The 22,268-nt window shown below is 39.4% G+C and overlaps 1 protein-coding gene across 1 annotated transcript; it reads right to left on the bottom strand.

Moving 5' to 3' along the window:
* Nucleotides 1–223: 223 nt before the first annotated feature.
* Nucleotides 224–2,023, bottom strand: LOC145802578 (uncharacterized). Its single transcript, XM_082895314.1, has one exon. The coding sequence runs from the start codon at nt 2,021–2,023 to the stop codon at nt 224–226; it is 1,800 nt and encodes a 599-aa protein (XP_082751440.1).
* Nucleotides 2,024–22,268: the final 20,245 nt, after the last annotated feature.

Genomic DNA, 22,268 nt, shown 5'->3' with positions numbered 1-22,268 from the left:
CCAAGACCCATCCCAGTCTGAACGGGCTAACAATCCGGAGGCCACAACACAAAACAAACATGAGCTATATATACCGTTCATCCATCACAGTCCACTCCGGACTGTGATGCGCCTAAACAAACTACGCCTTTGAAGACATTAATTTGCCAGCCTAAAAGTAGAAAGGGAAGATAATAGAATGAGGTTTCCTATCCTCTCTCAGTAGCTTCTTCCACCACATTTGTCATCGATGGCATTCTTTCCTCATCCAAACACCATTCTGATCACACGGGAAGGAATTGAGGCCGGGACATTCTACTTTCTCCAAGTAAATCAAATTGGGAAATAACATCATAATGTCTTTCCAAGGCATCTCTAAGTTACTCAAGTACTTAAATTGTAACATTTGAACTGTGGTAGCTACTATTTTGTCCAGATTACACAATAGTCCTCCTCTGATGTAAAGTTTCTTCAAGTTGTTCAAATTGCCAGACCGCAACCAACCGGGTGTATCTATCTTAGGAAAACCCTCAAGCTCTAGTTTTTGCAACGATGAAGGAAGTTTCAATAAGAGAGGAAGTTTTGGATCACGCTGCTCAATGAATGATCTTGTCAGCGTTGTCTGCTTGGAAAATAGTTGTGCTTGCTTAGGTGAATCATCAGTTTTACCTCGTAAAATGCATCCTGACCAAGATATTTTCAACTTCTCTAAATGGTATAATCTTTGTAAATGATGAAGCTGCAGATCTGTTGGAAATTCTTTCATACTTACGGATATGCTCAATTTTCGTAGATTTGACAATTTTGTCAAATTATTGATAGTACATGACTTTTCATCATTGGAATCTCTAATAATAAATCCCTTAAGGACTTCAAGATTAGATAGTGCACCAAGCCCCTTGGGCATGTGATCTAAAAGGTAACACCCAGATATATCCAAGTGTGTCAAATTTTCAAGCAAGCCAATCCAATCTGGAACCACCTCAAGGTTGTGACACGATTTGAGATCTAGAGTTTTAAGACTAGTCAGTTGTGAAATGAATTGAGGAAGCTCTGTAATAAATGAAATTCCTCGAAGGCTAAGAACCCTCAATTGTTTCATATTCTTGAGAAAATTGAGAATTTTAATGTCTGAGACTTCAATGTGATGCGTGACCGAATTCTGCCACCTTCCCAAGTAAACAACTTTCAAATCGGTGCACCTTTTGAAAATAATTTCATGTCTTCCATCAATAATAGCCGCATCAACGTTGACGATGCTGCCGTACCAAAAGGTGAGGCCTCGATACGTCAAATCACCAAACCGATCAACTGTTGGTTCAGTGGTTAAAACACAACGAATGGCAGGGGGCATCCTGTAGCTATCCACAATCGATCCACAATTTTTGTAGATAGGCTCGATGAAGCCCTTTGCAGTAAGCCCGTTCAAGATACCGTTGGCATGACGCTCTACTGCTTCTGCTTCGAATGGGATGCACCCGCTAATCCACCAGTAAATCACAAACCTTTTCTTCATGGTAGCCATTTCTGGGAAAATCAAGAAAAAATCCAAAAATTTTTTTTGTCCCCAGTCGAGGCTATGGAAAGATACCTGGATATCTGCAAGTGCAGAGGTGCTGTGCAAATAACTGGACTTTTTTACATCGACTTGGTAGTTGCTGCTGCTACCGTTAATGGATCCATCAGACCATGGTTTCCGATGTGGTTTTGAATCATCATCATAATGGATTTTAAGCTTGGAGGGAATCTGGGATTTCAACTTCTTGACAGACATTTTCAGTTGGTCAAGTTCATTAGTATCACTCCCTCCTTCTCTTGTTTTGATCTCCTCAAATTTCTCACAAGCCTGGTTGATTTGCACATTCATACGATCTACAAACTTCTGAATCTGTGTCATGGTCTCTTTCATGAAATTAAGATCTCGACCAATCATGTTAGTGAGATCATGATCTGCAACTTGGTAGTCGTCGTTGTTGTTTGGGGCGGTGGTAGCTTTGTGGTGGTGGTTGTTAAGTGGATTTGGTTGGGAGATACTACTGTCCATGGCTTTGAAAGGAACTATTACCAAAACAGGGTCGTGTTGGAGTCTTGAGAGAGAGAGAGAGAGAGAGAGAGAGGACAGGTTTTTTCTTTGATGGTCTGGTCTGGGTTTCAAAGAGAAAAATGGATCATGAGAGAGAGTGAACTCATTTTTTCTTTGATGGTCTGGGCTGGGTTTCAAAGAGAGAGATGGATCATGAGAGAGACGAAACGCTATGACACCATAAGAGAGAGAGAGAGAGAGAGAGAGAGAGAGACGTAGTGTGTGTCTCGGCTGATTTCCCTATCACATTTGCAAAATTTTATTCCCACTTTCTATTTTTATTCTTATAAAAACGACTTTAGCAATATCGTTTTTCAGAAAACGAGTTTTGAAAAGCTGTATCTTGCGTTTAAAATAATAAAAAAATTTGAAGATAGAAAATAGGCTTTGAAAAAGTCAAGTTTTAATTAATTTTGAATTAATTACAAATGGTTTTGATTTACACTAAATTTCTTTTTTAATTTATATTTTTAACATAACTATTTTTTGACCAAAAATATTTTTAATACAAAAACGATTTTAGAAAAATCGTTTTATATTTGTTTTCCATGTGGGAAGGTTGTTGGACTTGAGAACCAAAAGATGAGAGAGAGAGAGAGAGAGCAACAATTCTAATACATTCAAAGATGAGTTTCAAAAATATTTTAAATAAAAAACGACTTTAGAAAAATCATTTTATATTTGTTTTCCCATGTGAAGGTTGTTGAGAGCAACAATTCCAATGCATTCAATAGAAGAGTTTTTCTAAAAAATTATAACACAGACAAAACATGATCCATATAATACTCCAATAAATCTCATCAAGATTCCACGTTCAATTACTTATTATGCCCCTGTTTGGCATGAGTTAAATAGAGATTTTTTGGCTAAAATATTCACAAAAAGATAAAATAAATTTTTTAGTTCAATAAGACAAAGGGACTGTTTGGGAAGTGGGATTTTTGCTTAATTTAGGCTAAAATTCACAAAAAAGACAAACTAGACTAAAATAGTTAATCAGATAAAATGTCACATCAAACCCATAATCATTTAATTTTGTCTCACAAACATCACATCTAAGCACAAAGAAATCCAACCATCTTCCCAAACACAAAAATTTTAACCTACTAAAATAGTTAAAAACTAAAATAACCTACTAAAATAGTCAAAAACTAAAATAGCCTACTAAAATAGCAACTTCCCAAACACTCGCAAAATGTTATATCCAAATCATAATTATTTTATTTTTTGTTTCACAAAAGTCACATAAACGAGACTTTTTAATCACAGACTAAAATAGTTAAAAAGTCAACCCACATCCCAAACAAACCCTATATAAAACATATATTGTGGAGGTTTGGGAAATTGTTATTTTAATAGGCTATTTTAATTTTTGCCTACTTTAGTAAATTAAAATTTTTGTACTTAGAAAGATAATTAGAATTTTTTATAATTGGATGTGATACTTGTATTTTCAAATTAAAGGTTAATTTAATTTATGTTTTCAACATAAATATTTTTTGACCAAAAATACTTTTAATACAAAAATGATTTTATAAAAGCGTTTTATAACCAAACACACCACTCAAAATTACTCAAAACTCAATTCAAAAATTAATTTCAAAACTCATAATCAAACACACAACTCAAAACTCAATTCAAAATTTAAAACCAAACTCATTTCAAAATTCTATTTTTAAAAAATATTTTTTTTTTGTTTATTAAAATTATTTTTAGAATTATGATTTGAGTGTAGAGTCGTATTTTGAGTCATTAGTTTTGAAAAGAGAAAATTTGTTTGGTTATGAGTTTTGAAAAGAGTTTTGAGTTATATTTTGAGTTTTGAGTTGTTTTTTAAAATTTTTTGGTCAACCAGCCAGACGTCGTCCGGGGGGACATTTGGGGGGATGACCGGGCAAACATGTTTTCAAATGTGGATGTGGAATCAATGTTTGAAAATTGTTACCAAACACAACACTCAAACCTATATGTAGAAAAAGAAATATTATAAAATATTTTATGAAATTTTTTTATTAGTATGAGGTGTTTTGTTATATGTGTAATCTAACGATAGAGAATCTTTCATGATCTTCTTCACAATATTTTTTTCATGATCCCTAACATTACTTGGTGGATTTTATTACAGTTCCATTTTGGTTTATAGAGTTTATTATGAGTTTTATTTTAATAATTTGAATTATTTATTTTATAATTTTTTTTTGTGTATATTATTTATAAAAAAATTAAATTGATTTAATAATTATAATATTTTTTATTTTATCTTACTTTTCTAAAAAAATAAATAGTATATTTTAATAAAAATATTTGTTTAATTTTTTGAAAACAAAAGTAATAAAATAAAAATGTTATGATTATTAGTTCAACTTAATTTTTTTGTATAAATAATATACATTAAAGACCCTACAAAATAAATAATTCGGATCATTGAAATGGAACTTGTAATAGATTCCACGACGAAGCTCAACCCCTCTTTAAACAATGTGAAGAAAGTTTTACTTTGCCCCCAAACTATCAGTCAAAATCAATTCAACATCCATTCTTTTCATTATATGAATATTACACATAAACCATTCAATTTTGAATAAATTTCACCCCGATGTCAACTGCTGTCTATGATCAGATAGAATTTGCTGACTTGGCATCATGTTTTCATTTAAAATTTCATTTTATCTTCCAAATTATCTATAAAATATTAATTAGACCCTCAAATTTCATTTTGTCCAGGGGTCTAATTGTTATTTTAGAAATAGTTTGGAAGGTAAAATGAAATTTGAGGGTCATATCAACAACTTCTGTTTAATTATAGATGACGATTGATGGTGAGAATAAAATTAAATACTTCAAATTTTAAATGATGAATACATTGATCTATATATACAAAAAAATAAAATAAAATTTAAAAGAGGAAATTTGTAAGAACTTCCTCTTACAATAGAAAGCTTTTGGGGAGGTTCAAATAACCTCAAGTTTGGCTTAACTTGCTAGTAAAATCTCTTAATAATTTAAATTTTTACATAAATAACTAGTTAATAAGTTAATATGTTATTAGAGCAGATAATGAATTTTATGAGGATTAGCGGTTAGCACACGCGATGTGTGTGCAATTTAAATAAGTAAAAAAAATAATATAATTAACATCATAATATGTATTGCTTAAGTGGTGTGCACTCCTCCATATAATGGGAGGAAAATAATGAGAGAGAAGCGGTTTGGGTCTATTTATAGTAGTAGAAAAATAACCCTACGGTCAAGTAAAATAATAGGCCCAAAACCCCCCAAAGGTAGGGCCCATTCAAACCCCAAAATTCTGGAAAAAAACACACAGGGGTCGACCCTTCGGGCAGAGGTGTTGACCCTTCAGGTAGAAAAGACAATCTGGTAACAAGCAAGGGGTCGACCCTTAGACATGAAGGGTCGACACTAATTTCCAACAACTAACACACAGATTCTGCAATATATAAGGTTCAACCCTTCCCAGACTGGTGTCGACACTTGTAGACAGCAACAAGAGGCAGGTATCGACACCACCAACGCTGGTGTCGGACCTAAATTCCCCGCAACACTTCCAGAAACTTCACCAACAGGTAAGGGTCGACCCTCAACAAGGCTGGTGTCGACTCTAGAATAGAATTTCTAAGTTCCCAAAAAATTTTCAACATAAACAAGCATGAACGAACAATCCCAACGCGTTTAAATCAATTTGTACTCCTCCAAAACCAAGATACAACAACACCAAAGATTTCCAAAATAAAATAAAGGATTCAAATACACTTCCCAAAAGCTTTGAAGGACACAAGTGCTACATGACCAGTCTTAAGACCTGGGCACTTTCCTTTCATTGTGCTTTCAACCAGCATTTGTTGCCTACTGTTGTAGCATATAGTATTCTTATTCGTGGTTACTGCAAGGTTAAAAGAAAACCAAACATAAATATGCATATATATAGATAAAAAAATACAGATACCGAGTACATACGAACACACACCCAAAGGGTTAATGATTTTTGGAGATGGAGATAAAATCATGGACTTCTTTTTTCTTTTTCTTTTTTTCTTTTTGTGTATACAGAGACGACCACCCTCAGAAACTTCCCATCTCTGTGAGGAAGGCTCATTTTCATTATCTAGGTTTCAATCTCTCAAGATTTTCTTTTCCTTTTCCTCACTCTCATTTGTTTATGGGCTCTGTGTTGATGAGATATTGGGGGGAAAATCGGTATGGGGTTGTAATGACAGTTTAGGTGGGTGTATAATATTTTGGATGAGAGATAGTTTTGATATTATATACGGATCCTTAAAATTTTTATCAATGTTTAAATTTTGTAAGTAGGGATTCAAAAAAATAGAGGTCCTTAGAAAAAAAGTGAAGACTATTAGTGCCACCCATTTTCATCACTAAGGTCTATATTGAAAAACAATTAAGGGTAATTCTATTTGCACACCACCACAATCTCTCTCAATATACACCATCACTATAGTTTTTATTACATTTTTGTCCCTTAATCAAATTACCATTTTAGACAATCTTAATCTCTCAATACACTCTCCCTGTACCCCACCATCACCATAGGTGACTGCCTCTCTCTTCCGTTGTCTAATTCCTACCTCCGACCGTCATTGCCAGCCACTACCACCACAACCCTTCCCAATCACCATTGCAGCCACTAACGACTTTTCACCACCGCAAAACAACCCCGCTCCTGTTATCTCGAACAACTTTGCCCTCGCCTCAGCCATCGCGAGCCAGCTCCCCATTTTCATCATCGCAATGCAGTCCCATACTTTTCTCTACTGTAGAGAGAAAGAAAGAAAACTCAAAGGTTTTCAGATCTCGATGATGAAAAGAATAAAAAAAAAATGAGGGGTAGGGGTCACAGGGATAAGAGAGGGGTGGTAGAGGGACAACACAACTAGGTAAGTGCTGGTTGCGGCAAGAGAAGAGGGAGGTTACGACGGGAGGAAATTGATGTTGTGGAGTAGGCATTAATCGTGAAAATCCTATGTGATTTATGATTAGATCAAGATTAACTTATTCCAAATCCCAATAAACCAAAACACTCAACCTAAAATCATCAAACACTTACGAGAGTGATTTTAGTTTGTTTGTTTTTGAGAATAAACAATAAATTGACACAAACGATTTTTTACGTGGAAAAAACCACAATTGAAGAGCCTTCAATTGTAATCAAAAACCACGGGCGAACCGCCACTATCAATCCACTACTGAAGAACAAAAAGATTACAAAGAAATCATACAAATCACCCAACACTAGTCAATTTGTCTCTGAATCTTCTGTAACTCTTTTCACCACACCTTCGTCACGGAATTGATTCTGAAGTTGATTCCACACCACAACTTCACTTGTCGAATTAACGACTGCGTAGACTCAAACGCCTTTTGGATCCTACGCTTTGATCTTCGGAATCCACCGAAGAGAACTCACTTGAAACTTAAGAAGCAACCTCCTTGATGTATGAATCTCAATGCATAAGTTCAGAACTCTCTTAAGAACATCAAGGAAAACTCTCAAAAATCTCCCAAGAAGACTTTAAACACAACCCTAGTTTGTTTTGATCAGATCTAGGAAAAAACGTCCCAAACAAAACAACGTTAGCAGCTTTAAATAGGAATCTGAATCGCGATCTCCGCTCGAGCTCAACATAGCCCGCTCGAGCGGACTGAACAAAAACTGCATACGAAGAAACAGAGATGCGCTCGAGCGTAGGAGTTTCCGCTCGAGCGTCAAATCACACCCACCAGAATCTGTGCTTGCCCTGTCAAACTACTGTGACCTGCTAATCTACGCTCGAGCTCAAGAGTCTTCGCTCGAGCGGACAGTACAAAAACAGAAAAACATAGTTTTGAATCAACACAAGATTTTGTCTCCGGATTTGACAACACAGGGACCTAACAATCTCCCCCTTTGTCAATTCCCGGACAAAACTTTTCTAAACAAAAGTCCTTAAACACAAGCACTAGACAAAATTCAAAAATCAATACTACAAAAGTCCTTAAACACAAGCACTAGACAAAATTCAAAAACCAATACTAAAACACTCAACACAACTCTATGAACAAACAAGCTTTCCAATCTTGCCATATATCAATCCATCAATCCAATTCATCATCCACCATTCACCTGTGGAAAAACGAGCAACATACCAGAAAAACCAAAACTTGTGGAACTATATAAGAATATAGCAAAATGTATCCATTCAATAGAACCAACGAAACACAATATCAAAATATCCATACAAAACAAAATATACCAACAATATCCATGTACCATCAACAAAATATACCATCAATATCCATGTCCAATCCAGCAGGAACAAAAAAGATACCATGTCCAATCCAGCAAGAACCAAACTATACCATGTCCAATCCAGCAAGAACCAAACTCTCCCCCTTTTTGACCGGGAATGAAGAAAGCAACAAATCAAGCACCAGACGGAGGAGGGGGCGGCTGAAGCGTCAGTAAGGAAATGATGTGATCCAGCTGCGAAGTAGTATGCGTAGCAGTCTGCTCCAGCTGACCAAGACGACCATCAAAGGCATCAAAACGCGCATCGAGAAAGTCTAACCGCCTGGTCATAGCCGCCTCAAAATGCCGAAGCTGATCAGGAAACGAGCTAGGTGGAACAGATGGAGTAGGATCCTCCGCACCCCCAGCGGCAGCAGCATCATATTCAGCCTCCTCAGCAAGGCCAGCAGTGGTACCTGCAAAAGGATCAGCCCGAGAGGACTCCCCCTTAACATGAGCCCGACTCTGTGAGACAGTTTTCTTTGTGAAAGGGCGAGAGGGAGAGGCAAACTCATCATCATCGAGGATAGGAGCCCCAAGGTCAGACAAAAGTCGGTTGATCAAGCAACCGTAAGGAAGGCCAAGCTTGGAATGGCCATGAGCACTGATCATCTTGGTGATAATAAGAGAGGCGAGATCAATAGAGCGGTGATTGGCAATACAAGACAAAATGAATCCTTGGTCTTGTTTGACCTCGGAAGAATGTGTGGTGACAATGATGTTGGCGCAGACAATCAAATTAAGCAGTCTGAACTCCGGAAGAAGTTCAAACTGTTTAATCAAACCGCCTTTAGGCCAATGACGGGCAACACCACAAAGTTCCAAAGACACCTCATCAAAGTCACAAGTAGGACGATCAGGTACAGGAAACGGATAGTGTTGAGGAAAAACTTGCTCAATCTGTAGAAGTTGGCGAATCAAAGCAGGGGTGACAGAAATGGATTTGGACCTAACCCAAGTGGTGAAAGATGGCTCATAATCCCGAATACCCTCCATATTACAGTAGAATTCTCGAACCCAATCGAGATTCTGACGCCCCGAAAATAATAAAACATGGTCACCACCTAGAGGGTCGAACAATGGACGAATTTTGATGGACTCAAAAGTATCGGGTTGAACATTACGTTCTAAATGAACGGTTCGAGTCACAAAAGATTTATGGAATGACTTGGATTGAGAGGCCGACTGAAACCTCTCAGGGTTATAGGTAGGGCGAGAAACGGTGGCCTTTCGGCGTTTTGGGGCAGGAGCAGACATACCGAAGAAGACACTAAGACACCCAACAAATCAACAAACCCAAAACCCAACCCACACCAAAACAAACCAAAACAAAACATTAGTGTAATAATCAAATTAAAAACAGGGCATAACAAAAACAGGGCATGAAAGCATGGTATTGAAGAACTCATAACTAATACACCAAATTTGAGAGACAGTGCATAGAATAAGTATGAATCATGAGAAAATCAAAGCAAAGTATCCAAGCCCAAACTGTGACCCACGCAGAGAGACCTCAAACGGACACAGATAAATCCGAAAATCACAGACACAACACACAAAAAAAAACAAAAAAAAAAACAATCGGACAAAAACAAGTGTGTGAGAGAGAGAATCACAGAGACGACACACAAATCCCCACAGAAGCACACACCCAACAATACCATAACCAAAAAGAACAAGAACAAACACTAAAAAAAAACGAAAAGAAAAGAGGGTAAAACTTACCAAAGAGCAAATCAGTGGGTAGGATGATGAATGGGAGGAAAAATCTTCCACAATGCAGCCACACGACAAACCCTAGATCGAGAGAATGAAACAGGAAGAGAAAAAAAATACCTCGAAGAGTCAAGAGAGGGAGTTAAGTATGAAACAGGTCCGCTCAAGCGTACTAAGTACCGCTCGAGCGTACAATACTGCAAGCAGACTCCCGCTCGAGCGTGCAAAAGGCCGCTCGAGCTCAAAAAACCACCTCTCAGAACTGTCAAAACACGAACAAACTGCTGCAAGAGTGAAAAACACGCTCGAGCGTAAACCATTCCGCTCGAGCAGAACAAAACAAAACAAAACAAACATTTTTTTTTTTTTTTTTTTTTTTTTTTTGTAAAAACAATCCAATACTCAAAATCAAGAGGTGAGACCTGAAACAAAAATAGATGATCAGACTGAGCCAAATGAATACTAAGATGAAATAATTCACAATTCATGAATCGTGTGAACTTGCACCCTTTTTATTTTAAAAAAAAAACGACACTGGAAATCATGAGCATAGCAGAAAAAATATAATCAATGATCATAAGCTACATGAGAATGTACAACTCAAAATCCAATATGAGAGCTCATATGATAAAGTGTGTGTGTGCAATCCATGAGAGGTTACTGAGCTAGAGTTAATCCTAGTAGTGATCGGATGGCTGGACCTCCATCATGAGTAACTCAACAATAAAGTGAAAAGTCAAACCACTAGGAATCACGGGGTATTTGTTGAGTAAAAGCGGAGGCTCCCCCTCAGTCAAAGAGTCCTCTTTTTTTTTTTTTTTTTTTTTGTGTGCACTCACTGGTGGCTTTCACTCTCAAGAGTATGGAAACCAAACCAGAGAAGAATGAAATCATAAAGGATGGCCTGGTTGGTGCCTCTGAGGTAGCCTTTTCCTAATGCCCGGACTTCAAGAAACTGAGGGAGAAACCGTGGAAGTGAAAACAGATGGTAGATGGTTAAGAGACTCAACATCACCCATGATATACTAGTATCGGTCAATTCCACAGTGAAAGTACAAGAAACACTGTTAGAGGTCCATAGAGAACTTTGATCACATGTGCGGAAACCCCTGCAACAATTAATCTCAAGGATGTGTACAGAATGAGATCATGAGGTTAATGAGCATGGGCATTCAAAATGAGCTATGACCAATGAACAATGAGATCGTGTAAGCATCATGAGTAGGGTAAAAAAAATTGGATGCAAGTAAACAGATATCAATGATAATGAGATTATCACATCCAAGCATTCATAAGGCACAAACATTTACACCTACTCAAGAAACAAGTAACACTCTAGTGATCGAGCATGACACCCAAGGTCTTTCTAAGGAACTCAAACCGAAGAAGATCAAGGGGTTTTGTAAAAATATCAGCTTTTTGATGCTCAGTGGGAATATGCTCAATAACAACAAGGCCCTCTTCCACTAACTCTCGAATAAAATGATGACGAATGTCAATGTGTTTGGTGCGAGAGTGTTGGACAGGATTTTTTGAAATGTTTATGGCACTTGTGTTATCACAGAAAAGAGTAAGAGTGTTCTGTTCTATACCATAATCATGAAGCATTTGCTTCATCCACAACATTTGAGCACAACAACTCCCTGCAGCAATGTACTCAGCCTCAGCAGTGGAAAGAGAGATGGCATTCTGCTTTTTACTATGCCAAGAAACCAGGTTATTCCCAAGGTAAAAACACCCCCCGGATGTACTTTTCCTATCATCAGCACACCCTGCCCAGTCGGCATCAGAAAAACCAGTAATTTCGGCTGTAGTGTCAGTGGAGAACCAAACCCCATACCCCAAAGTCCCATTAACATACTTCATGATGCGTTTTACCGCAAGAAGGTGAGACTCTTTAGGACTGGCTTGGTAACGAGCACAAACACCGACACTGAAAGAAATATCAGGACGACTGGCTGTGAGATACAAAAGACTCCCTATCATACTCCTATAAAGGGTAGGATCAACATCAATACCAGAGGAGTCTTTGGAGAGGTGAAGACTGGTGCTCATTGGAGTGCGTGCATGCTTGGAAGACTCAAGACCAAACTTAGACACAAGATTTTTCGCATACTTAGACTGAGACACAAATATACCTGAAGGAGACTGTTTAATCTGAAGACCCAAAAAATAAGACAACTCTCCCATCATGCTCATCTCAAACTCATGTGTCATACAATCCGAAAAATATTTCACAAGATGTTCAGCAGTGGATCCAAACACAATATCATCAACATAAATCTGAGCAACAAGAATATGAGACTTAGTATGTTTCACAAACAAGGTCTTATCCACACTACCCCTTTGAAAATCATTGTCAAGAAGAAATGTAGTAAGTCTATCATACCAAGCTCGAGGGGCTTGTTTCAACCCATACAAAGCCTTGTCTAACTTGTAGACATGATTCGGACATTTAGGGTCCTCAAACCCTTTTGGTTGCTCAACATATGCCTCTTCTCTCAAGTACCCATTTGAAACAATTTAAAGCCAAGAAAACATGCAACACCAAGCAAAATACGAATAGATTCGAGACGTGCAACTGGGGCAAACGTCTCATCATAGTCAACACCCTCTACTTGTGTGTAGCCTTGAGCAACCAACCTAGCTTTGTTCCTAACAACCGTACCATTCTCATCAGATTTATTTTTAAAGATCCACTTGGTACCTATCACATTCATGTCTCTAGGTCTGGAAACTAGAGTCCAAACCTTGTTACGTTCAAATTGACCTAATTCTTCATGCATAGCATTGACCCAACTATCATCTAGCAGGGCCTCTTTAAAATTTTTAGGTTCAATTAAAGAAACATAACACATATGTGATACCTCATCCCGAATCTGTCTTCGGGTTTTCATTCGATCCGAGACACTTCCAATCACCTGTTGAGCTGGATGATTTAGTTTCACCCTAGCTGATGGTTTAAGCTCAGGACTCGCAGTGACAGGGGCAATAGGAGTGATGTCCCTTGGAGCACTCTTTGGACTTGACCTTACCTGTGAAGATGGTTCTGTAACCATTTCTTGTGATAGGTCCGCACCTTTTCCTTGATTTTGTGATTCTGTATCCAAGATTGGCGACTCATCATTATCATCCTCATTTGTTGCTGGAGTAGGTGCACCTGTGTCATCTATAACCACATTGATAGATTCCATTAAGGATGAAGTTCGCAGGTTATAGACTCTAAATGCCCTACTGGTGGTTGAATACCCTAGAAAAATACCTTCATCACTTCGGGAGTCAAATTTGCCCAAAGGCTCTCTATCTTTGAAAATGTAACACTTACTCCCAAAAGTTTTGAAGTATTTTACATTAGGTTTCAAACCCTTCCACAATTCATATGGAGTTTGTAAAGTGCCGGGCCTTAAATAAACGCGATTTATGACATACACAGCAGTATTTAAGGCTTCAGCCCAAAACTTAGGAGGAAGTTTCTTACTAAGGAGCATGACCCTAGCCATTTCTTGAACAACCCTGTTCTTCCTCTCAACAACTCCATTTTGTTGTGGAGTAATAGGGGCAGAAAATTCATGCTTGATTCCATGCATATCACAAAAATCCGAAAACGAACTATTTTCAAATTCACGACCATGATCGGTTCGGATTCTTATGATACGCCCAATGGAAACACCCTGTTCATTTTGGATTTTAGGGACTAAGGCCTGGAAAGCATCAAACGTATCAGATTTCTCCCTTAAAAAATTTACCCACGAAAATCGAGTAAAATCATCAACAGTTAAAAAAATGTACCTTTTACCTCCGATGCTTTCAGTGCGAGTAGGACCCATTAAATCCATGTGAACTAGTTCAAGAGGACGTTTGGTTGTAAAGCTGTTCACCTTTTTATGAGGAGCACGGGTTTGCTTGCCAAGCTGACATGGTCCACACACATGGCTCAAATTCTTACCTAGTTTAGGTATTCCCCTCACAAGCTCTTTGTTGGCTATCTTAGTTAGGTCATTGAAATTCATGTGACCTAATCTTTGATGCCACAGGTCAATGTTACTAATGATGGCAGAGTGACAAGTGAGATCATTAGTTGTAACAATCCCATAGCAGTTATCAGATGTGCGAACCCCATGTAAGACAGTATTTCCTTTTTTATCCAAGATTTCACATTTATTTTTAGAAAACAATACTTCATGATGGGAATCACACATTTGACTAATGCTTAAAAGATTAGCTTTAAGACCATCAACTAGTAGAACATTATCTAGCTTGGGAAGACCAGCAACACTTATAGAGCCCTTACCAATGACTCTCGAAGTGCCGCCATCTCCAAAGGTAACAATTCCTCCTTCATATTTTTCAAGGGAGGTGAAGTAGGATTTGTTACCTGACATATGACGAGAACACCCACTATCAAGATACCACATGTGTGAATCACGTGCTTTTAGAGCAGTGTGAGCAACAAAACAAGTCAAATCCTCTTTTCTAATCCAAATCTTTTTAGTCTTGGTGTTCAGCCTAGACATGTAAGGTTGTCTCCTAACCCAAAAAGTATTAGAATTTCTACCCTTTTTAGACACCTTACCAAAAAGTTCAAAACAGTAAGGACGAATGTGGCCATACCTACCACAGTGATGACAAATAAAAACCGGTTTTACCTCCTGTTTGTTGATTTTACCAGCTTTCGGTAGACGGAGAGAGAGATCAGCCTGGTCTACCTTCAATTTTCCCTTTGCTTGAGTCTTCTTGTCATGTGAAGTAGAGGCCTGTCCCTTGTGTGCTGTAGCACCATAGCCTAACCCGCTTTTGTCGCAACCCATTTGTTGAGACCCGAGGATGTCTTCTAAAGATTTTGAACCTTTGTTCCACATGGCAATAGTGGCTCTAGCAACCCGAAGCTCTTCATCCTTTTGACAGATTATCTCTTCCAATCTGGCTTGTGACAGCTCAAGACTTTCAAGTTTTTCTTCATATGTGGAATACACCTTCAGAAGTTCATTCCTTTCAGTTTCAGAGGATAGTAATTTTCCACATAAGTCTTGCCTGTCACTCGAGATCTTGACGATATTCTGCTTTGCTGCTACAAGTTCTCCTTTCAGCCTGACATTCTCACTCTCACATGTCTTGAGCTTGAGAGAGAGTTTGTCGTTGAGTTTGGACAAATTCAAGGATTCCTCGTACAGCTTTTCGTAGGCTTGTTGTAGTTCATCGCCATTGATCTCCTCGTTATCCTCAGATGTTTCATCATCCTCTTTTTGCTCTTCATTCTCCTTTGCCTCCTCCAATCTTGCAACTAAAACTGAAAAGTCGCTGGATGGTGATGAATGTGAGTTTCCTCTTTCATGGAATTGGCTCAAAATTTCCCATGCCTCTTTAGCCTTTGTGCAACGAACAACCCGTTGCTGTTCTTCAGTAGAAATTGCTCTACGAATAGTACTAAGGGCTCTCAGATTGCTCGGACTGTCAACACTTTCTGTATCTTCTTCAATGACCTGCCAGCCTTCTGGATCAAAGGCTCTCAGAAAAGCCCTCATTCTGATTTTCCAAAACAGGTAGTTACTCCCATCAAAAGTAGGAGCATGATGCAAGTTCTGACCACGAGCTAACTCCGCTAGCTTTGGAAGAGTTTGAGTGAAAGTGGACCAAAAAGCCATAAAAGCACTATCCCCGTCTTCTCCAGATTCAGGTTCTTCGGGTTCTTGCTCCGACCCGCTTTCATCATCCCAAGTTACAGTGTAGACTTTCTTTCGATTCTTTTTCGAAGGACATTCAAGGGCAATGTGGCCAAACCCTTGACACTCATAACACTTGACCCCTGGTCCCCTTACAATCTTTTTTTCAGTAGTTTGAGCAAATTTTGGTGGAACAGTTTTGGGTTTGTCATTACTCTTATCTTTTGAAGTAGGGGCTCTGAAATTCGGCTTCTTTTTCAAAAAAATTTTAAACTGTTTTGTAAGCATAGCCGTCATCTCAGACTCTAAATCAAATTCAGTCTCCGGAGGTTTTGCAGTCTCATGAGCACTCGTGAAAGCCATATTTTCTTTTTGCTTTTTCTTAGAAATTTGGTGGGCTTCATAAGTCTGCAAATTTCCAACCAATTGATCGAGCTTGAGGGTATCAACATTCTGAGCCTCCTCAATGGCTGTCACCTTTGGTTGGAACCTCTCGGGAAGGGACCTCAAAATTTTTCCAACAACTTTTGCTTCCGGGATTTTTTCACCGAGAGTGAAACAGGAATTCACGATATCACTGAGTTTTGCATAAAATTCATCGAACGTCTCATCGTCGCGCATAAAAAGGGTTTCAAAGGCGGACGTGAGACGTTGAAGTTTTGCCCTTTTAACAGAGGTGGTACCTTCGTGAATCGTTTCAAGAATATCCCACGCCTCTTTTGCTATTTCACACGTGCAAATTCGACGGAATTCTTCAGGTGTGACAGAGCAGAAGAGGGAGTTTAGTGCTTTGCTGTTCCAACTCGAATTCTGGTAATCGATTGTGTCCCATTTATCAAGGGGTTTAGGAATATCAATCCCATCAACGGTGATTGTAGGTTCACTCCACCCAAAGATTACGGAGTGCCAAACTTTCTCATCGATGGATTTTAAAAATGCTCTCATACGAGCTTTCCAATAAGAATAGTTTGTACCGTCAAGTAATGGGGGTCTATGAGTGGAGTTACCTTCACGAATAGAATCCATGATACTAATCACACAAAATCACACTCCTATAGTTTTTTAAAAAAAAACAAAGAGTGACCCGCTCTGATACCAATTGAAAATCCTATGTGATTTATGATTAGATCAAGATTAACTTATTCCAAATCCCAATAAACCAAAACACTCAACCTAAAATCATCAAACACTTACGAGAGTGATTTTAGTTTGTTTGTTTTTGAGAATAAACAATAAATTGACACAAACGATTTTTTACGTGGAAAAAACCACAATTGAAGAGCCTTCAATTGTAATCAAAAACCACGGGCGAACCGCCACTATCAATCGACTACTGAAGAACAAAAAGATTACAAAGAAATCATACAAATCACCCAACACTAGTCAATTTGTCTCTGAATCTTCTGTAACTCTTTTCACCACACCTTCGTCACGGAATTGATTCTGAAGTTGATTCCACACCACAACTTCACTTGTCGAATTAACGACTGCGTAGACTCAAACGCCTTTTGGATCCTACGCTTTGATCTTCGGAATCCACCGAAGAGAACTCACTTGAAACTTAAGAAGCAACCTCCTTGATGTATGAATCTCAATGCATAAGTTCAGAACTCTCTTAAGAACATCAAGGAAAACTCTCAAAAATCTCCCAAGAAGACTTTAAACACAACCCTAGTTTGTTTTGATCAGATCTAGGAAAAAACGTCCCAAACAAAACAACGTTAGCAGCTTTAAATAGGAATCTGAATCGCGATCTCCGCTCGAGCTCAACATAGCCCGCTCGAGCGGACTGAACAAAAACTGCATACGAAGAAACAGAGATGTGCTCGAGCGTAGGAGTTTCCGCTCGAGCGTCAAATCACACCCACCAGAATCTGTGCTTGCCCTGTCAAACTACTGTGACCTGCTAATCTACGCTCGAGCTCAAGAGTCTCCGCTCGAGCGGACAGTACAAAAACAGAAAAACATAGTTTTGAATCAACACAAGATTTTGTCTCCGGATTTGACAACACAGGGACCTAACAAATCGGAAGGAAGAGAGTAGTAACTGATGGCCGACAATGAATTAGCTAGAGTTAGGGTTTGCTAGAGAAGGGGATAATTTGGTATTATTTGAAAAATAATGGTGTATATAGAGACAACATTAAAACTTAGGCGAAGTATACTAACAGTCCCTATAGTTTATGGCTCGTGTCACTTTGGTAAGAGTGGGGGTCAATTAGGTTTTTACAATTAAAATTAATAATACTCTAATAAAAATTATGACTAGCACAATAGATAAATATAATTAATGAAATAAAAATAATTAAAAAAAGTGTCTTAACAACTATGTCAGTTAATGATTTTAGCATAGTAAAAATTTGAAATATAGCTATGGCAATTTAAAATAAAATAAAGAGATAAGGGAGAGAGAGGCAAACAAATTTATAGTGGTTCGGTTTCAACTCGGCCTACGTCCACTCCTCAAGCTTCACCTGAGATTTTTCACTATCTTCTAGCTTCACAGGGGTGCTAGCAACCTCTTTACAAATGGAGCAATCCTCCGTGGATTTTACACAGACTTCACAAGCCCAAACCCTTGCAAATCTTAGGTGATTCACAATCACTCTCAAGATTTTCAAGAACACAGTGTTTGCAACACTTTTACAAGATGAAATGATATTTTTGTTTTCAAAGAAAGTTTACAATAAATATCTCTCAAAGATAGATATATAAAATAAAGCTTTGATTTTTCTGTAAATCTCACATAGGAATGGTGGGCTTAAAGCTATAAGGCTCAGTGTATAATTTTTTAGAATAGATGTGAGTGATTATAGATCAAAGAATATTTTCAGGTTTTTTGTAACTTGTTTACATTAGAGGCTTTGGTATATATAATGAAAATTATAGCCGTTGTATTCATTTGAATTTATAGCCGTCTGTGGAGAAGTGGTTTGGAAATACTCTTCAGATCCTGGGAGACGCTAGTGATCCTTAGCTAGTCACCTGAAAAGATACAAACACTTCGGTCGGGGGTGCCGGAATTAGCACTCCGACGGACAAGTCAGTTCAGACACTCAGGATAGCTTGTTTACTAAGTTAAGTGAAGTGATTCTTACATACATTTCTCAATCTATTGTTCCTGTATTTATACCTGTTCCTTTTGATCCTCGGGGCCAGGGCCTACTTTTTAATCATTGTCCTTTCTCTTATTCGGCTCTAAGGATCTACACTTATTCGGCACATATATTATATTCGGCTTCCCATTCTCGTAGGATACAGCCCATTAATATCAGTCTTCTAAGGTACGCACCTTCTGATTTTGCCATTATTCAGCTCCCGCAATTGCCCCCCGAACTTCCCATTGACGGTAGTTAATCGGCGTGTTTGGTCTTGAATTGGAAAAGTCAAAATAGGTCAGGCAGCTTAGCATACCCCAATACAGATGTCAGAATGCGTACACCTTTTTGGCCATTATTACACTTTCCCGCCTCATTCGTGCGTCTCGCATTTATTGCGATTTGAAATTTTAGTCCTTTCGAGTGCACATTTCGTCGAGTATTCGAGACTCTTGGACCGCCAGCGGGTATCCCTTCTCTGACTCGCATTTTCTACAACTCTTCTCCGTCTACCCTCGTCCCCCTTGCTCCTCGTAAGTCTTCTTCTCTTTTCTTTGCAATCCTACTTTCTGTTTGTTATTTTAATTTTGGCGAACCCTTGATTCCCCACGAAAATGGCTAAACACTTGAAAGACCTCCTTTCTGAGGGTCGTGTTTCCGAATTCCGATGACACTTTTCCATCCCCGACGATGTTCATCTGTCTCTAGTGACGGACAATACTCTGGATATGGAGAGAGAGGATCGAAATTCAATCGTCTTTCCTCTCCTATCCATTGCAGAGGGCGGGGGTCCATTTTCCCTTAGGGCCGTCCTTCGCCATTGGGATCTGATTCCTTTTCAGCCCAACGTGAACTTTTTTCGAATCGTAATGGAAATCGTAGAGTTGAACCGGCGTCTCAGGATCGATCTTGGCATTCCGACCATTTGGCACTGCTATGCTTTAGCCAAATCTTCCGGTCGGCTTGGGCGGTACTTTCTTAGGGCCAAGGATACTGACCATCATTTGATAACCATGCTTGCCAGTTCTGGTAAGCATGTGGACGACGTAATGGTGAATATCTGAGGGAACTAGGAATTTGGCGAAGGCGAAGGTCGCCTAGACCCTATTCCCAGACGGATGGGTGAACCAGGTTGCCATGTATCTCCTTGTGTTTATTGAACTTTTCTTTCACTCGGCCTTCTCTCCATGTTTAACCCTTTGTCTTTGCAGGCAGTAAATTGAAGAAGATTCTGGTTTCTACTGACGATGCAGTCCTTGCGCAGATTGTGACTGCACTCGAATACTTCGGTCGTCCAAACGTACAGAAGCACGGGAGAGTGGCCCACATATTTCTTCGATACGAGCCTACTTATACAACTTTTTTGGCTGCTGACAATATTCCGATACCATCCGGCGATCAACACCTTGCGGCTCTTATCTTCCCTAGCTTCAGGAGCCTTAGGCAAGTTGGTCTCAAAGCTTCTGATTCGGGGCAAGACATGGAGCCGATGGTAGAGGTAGTCGCCGAACCAGCCAGAGAGTTCGCTGAGGAGGCCGAAGAGGTTGACGAGGCCCTAAACTCAGCGTTTGAGGCAGCCAGACTTAGTCAGCCTATCTCGTCGTCCACTTCGGGTCGGGCGGAGTTTTCTTCTGGAGATATTTTTGGAAGTTTGGGAGACCTACCCAACGATTTTTTTGAAGGTATGGCTGGGGAAAACCTCACGTAGATGGCTCAAAAGAAAAATGCCAGGCGAATGGCCGCCTGTTCTGGACCTGCCTTGATTAAGTCTTTCGAATTCGTTATTGAAGGGCCGACTCAGATTGTCGAAATGGCGAAAGAGGTTAAACAACAGGTCATTGAAGAACGGTTAATTCCGGAAAAGCGGGGCAAGAAGCGTAGCGCCGACGGATGGGCCGGTCGGAAGATAGTCCTGCTGACAAAAGGCCTCGCTTAGAAGAGTCGGACGTGGTTGTTCCTTTCATTGTTCAGCCAAAGATTAGAGACACGCCGATTTCCTCTGACGCATCCATCATTACCGACCCAGCGGTAGCTTTGAGCTTGGCGGCTTTAGTCTCCTTACCAGCTGATAAGGCATCCTTTCATGCCGTGCCGGATTTGGTGGCCGTAGCGCTATCTGCGCAGTCGGCCTTTTTGGTAGGTGAACTTGACTTGTTTTGATTTTGGTTGCCTATGGCATCTAACGATCCCAACTCGTTTTGCAGACGGTCGGCAGGATTGCCGACTTAGGCCGTCGCCTACACGATGCCCTTGAGAGGATTGACCGTTTGCAGTTAGAAGTGGGTGATCAAAAGAGCAGGGTCGAGTTTAAGATAATGAGAGCCGCAATGGAGACTGCGCGAGCTGAAGCCGAAGTAGAAAGGGCTCAGACTACCGATCATCTCCGTTCTGATGTTGAAGATAGGGCGAACGCGAGCAAAGAATCGCTTAGGCTAGCCGAGGAGGCGCTTGACAACGTGGAGACTGAGTTAGCAGAGTTGAAGGCGGCCAAGGAAAAGGCAGAATCTGAGGCTTCTGCCGCATTCGAAGCAGGAAAAGGCGCCACCTTCGAGGAATACGTAGATGAAGTCCCCAAGTTTGAGAATCGGGGATTCAAACATGGGTGGCTTAAGGCCCTTGATGCCGCTGGGGTTACATTAGCCTTGCCAATTCCTTATGAGCAGGTGGACGTTGAGCCACTTGACTCTGACCCCAAGGATTGATCTGGGAGTCATTCTAATTTTATGAAATGCTTTCCCTTTTGATGTATGTTTTTGTTTTAAAGACTTTTGTTGGTTCTGAGTAGTTTTCATGTATAAATTGATTACTGTCTGCGCTCAATTTATTAATGAAAATTACCTTGTCGTTTCACTACTACTTATGCGTAGTTTGTGATGTTATGTTGGTGAAGAATTTTTGCCTTTCACTACTTTAGATAAAATGATTACACTGTTGAGCTTTCTACGATTGAATATCTTGGCAATATTGACTTAACATTCGTATGCCGAATAGTTTGTGGGTTTTACGCTGGTGATGTGATTCATGGGTCGGCTGGGGCACTTAATCGGAATAGATTGATTAATCTGCCCTTGCCCCAGGCGGTGCATGATCATTTGGGCGCCGGATGAGACGAACTCAGGAGTTTTGAAGTCGATTCATGGGCCGGCTGGATCACTTAAGCCGAATATATTCAATCACTTAAGCCGAATATATTGATAAATCTATCTGCCCTTGCCCCAGGTGGTGCATGATCACTCAGGAGTTTTGAAGTCGATTCATGGGCCGGCTGGATCACTTAAGCTGAATATATTCGATCACTTAAGCCAAATATATTGATAAATCTATCTGCCCTTGCCCTAGGTGGTGCATGATCACTCAGGAGTTTTGAAGTCGATTCATGGGCCGGCTGGATCACACTCAGGAGTTTTGAAGTCGATTCATGGGCCAGC

This window comes from Camellia sinensis, chromosome 11 (genome assembly GCF_055761805.1).
Source record: "Camellia sinensis isolate YWXY chromosome 11, ASM5576180v1, whole genome shotgun sequence".
Classification (NCBI taxonomy): domain Eukaryota; kingdom Viridiplantae; phylum Streptophyta; class Magnoliopsida; order Ericales; family Theaceae; genus Camellia; species Camellia sinensis.
Note: the sequence above shows the minus strand (reverse complement) of the source record. Positions and strands in the feature narration are given on the sequence as shown.

Coding starts and splice junctions, on each gene's coding strand:
- LOC145802578 (XM_082895314.1), bottom strand. CDS start 2,023: ATGGACAGTAGTATCTCCCAACCAAATCCACTTAACAACCACCACCAC.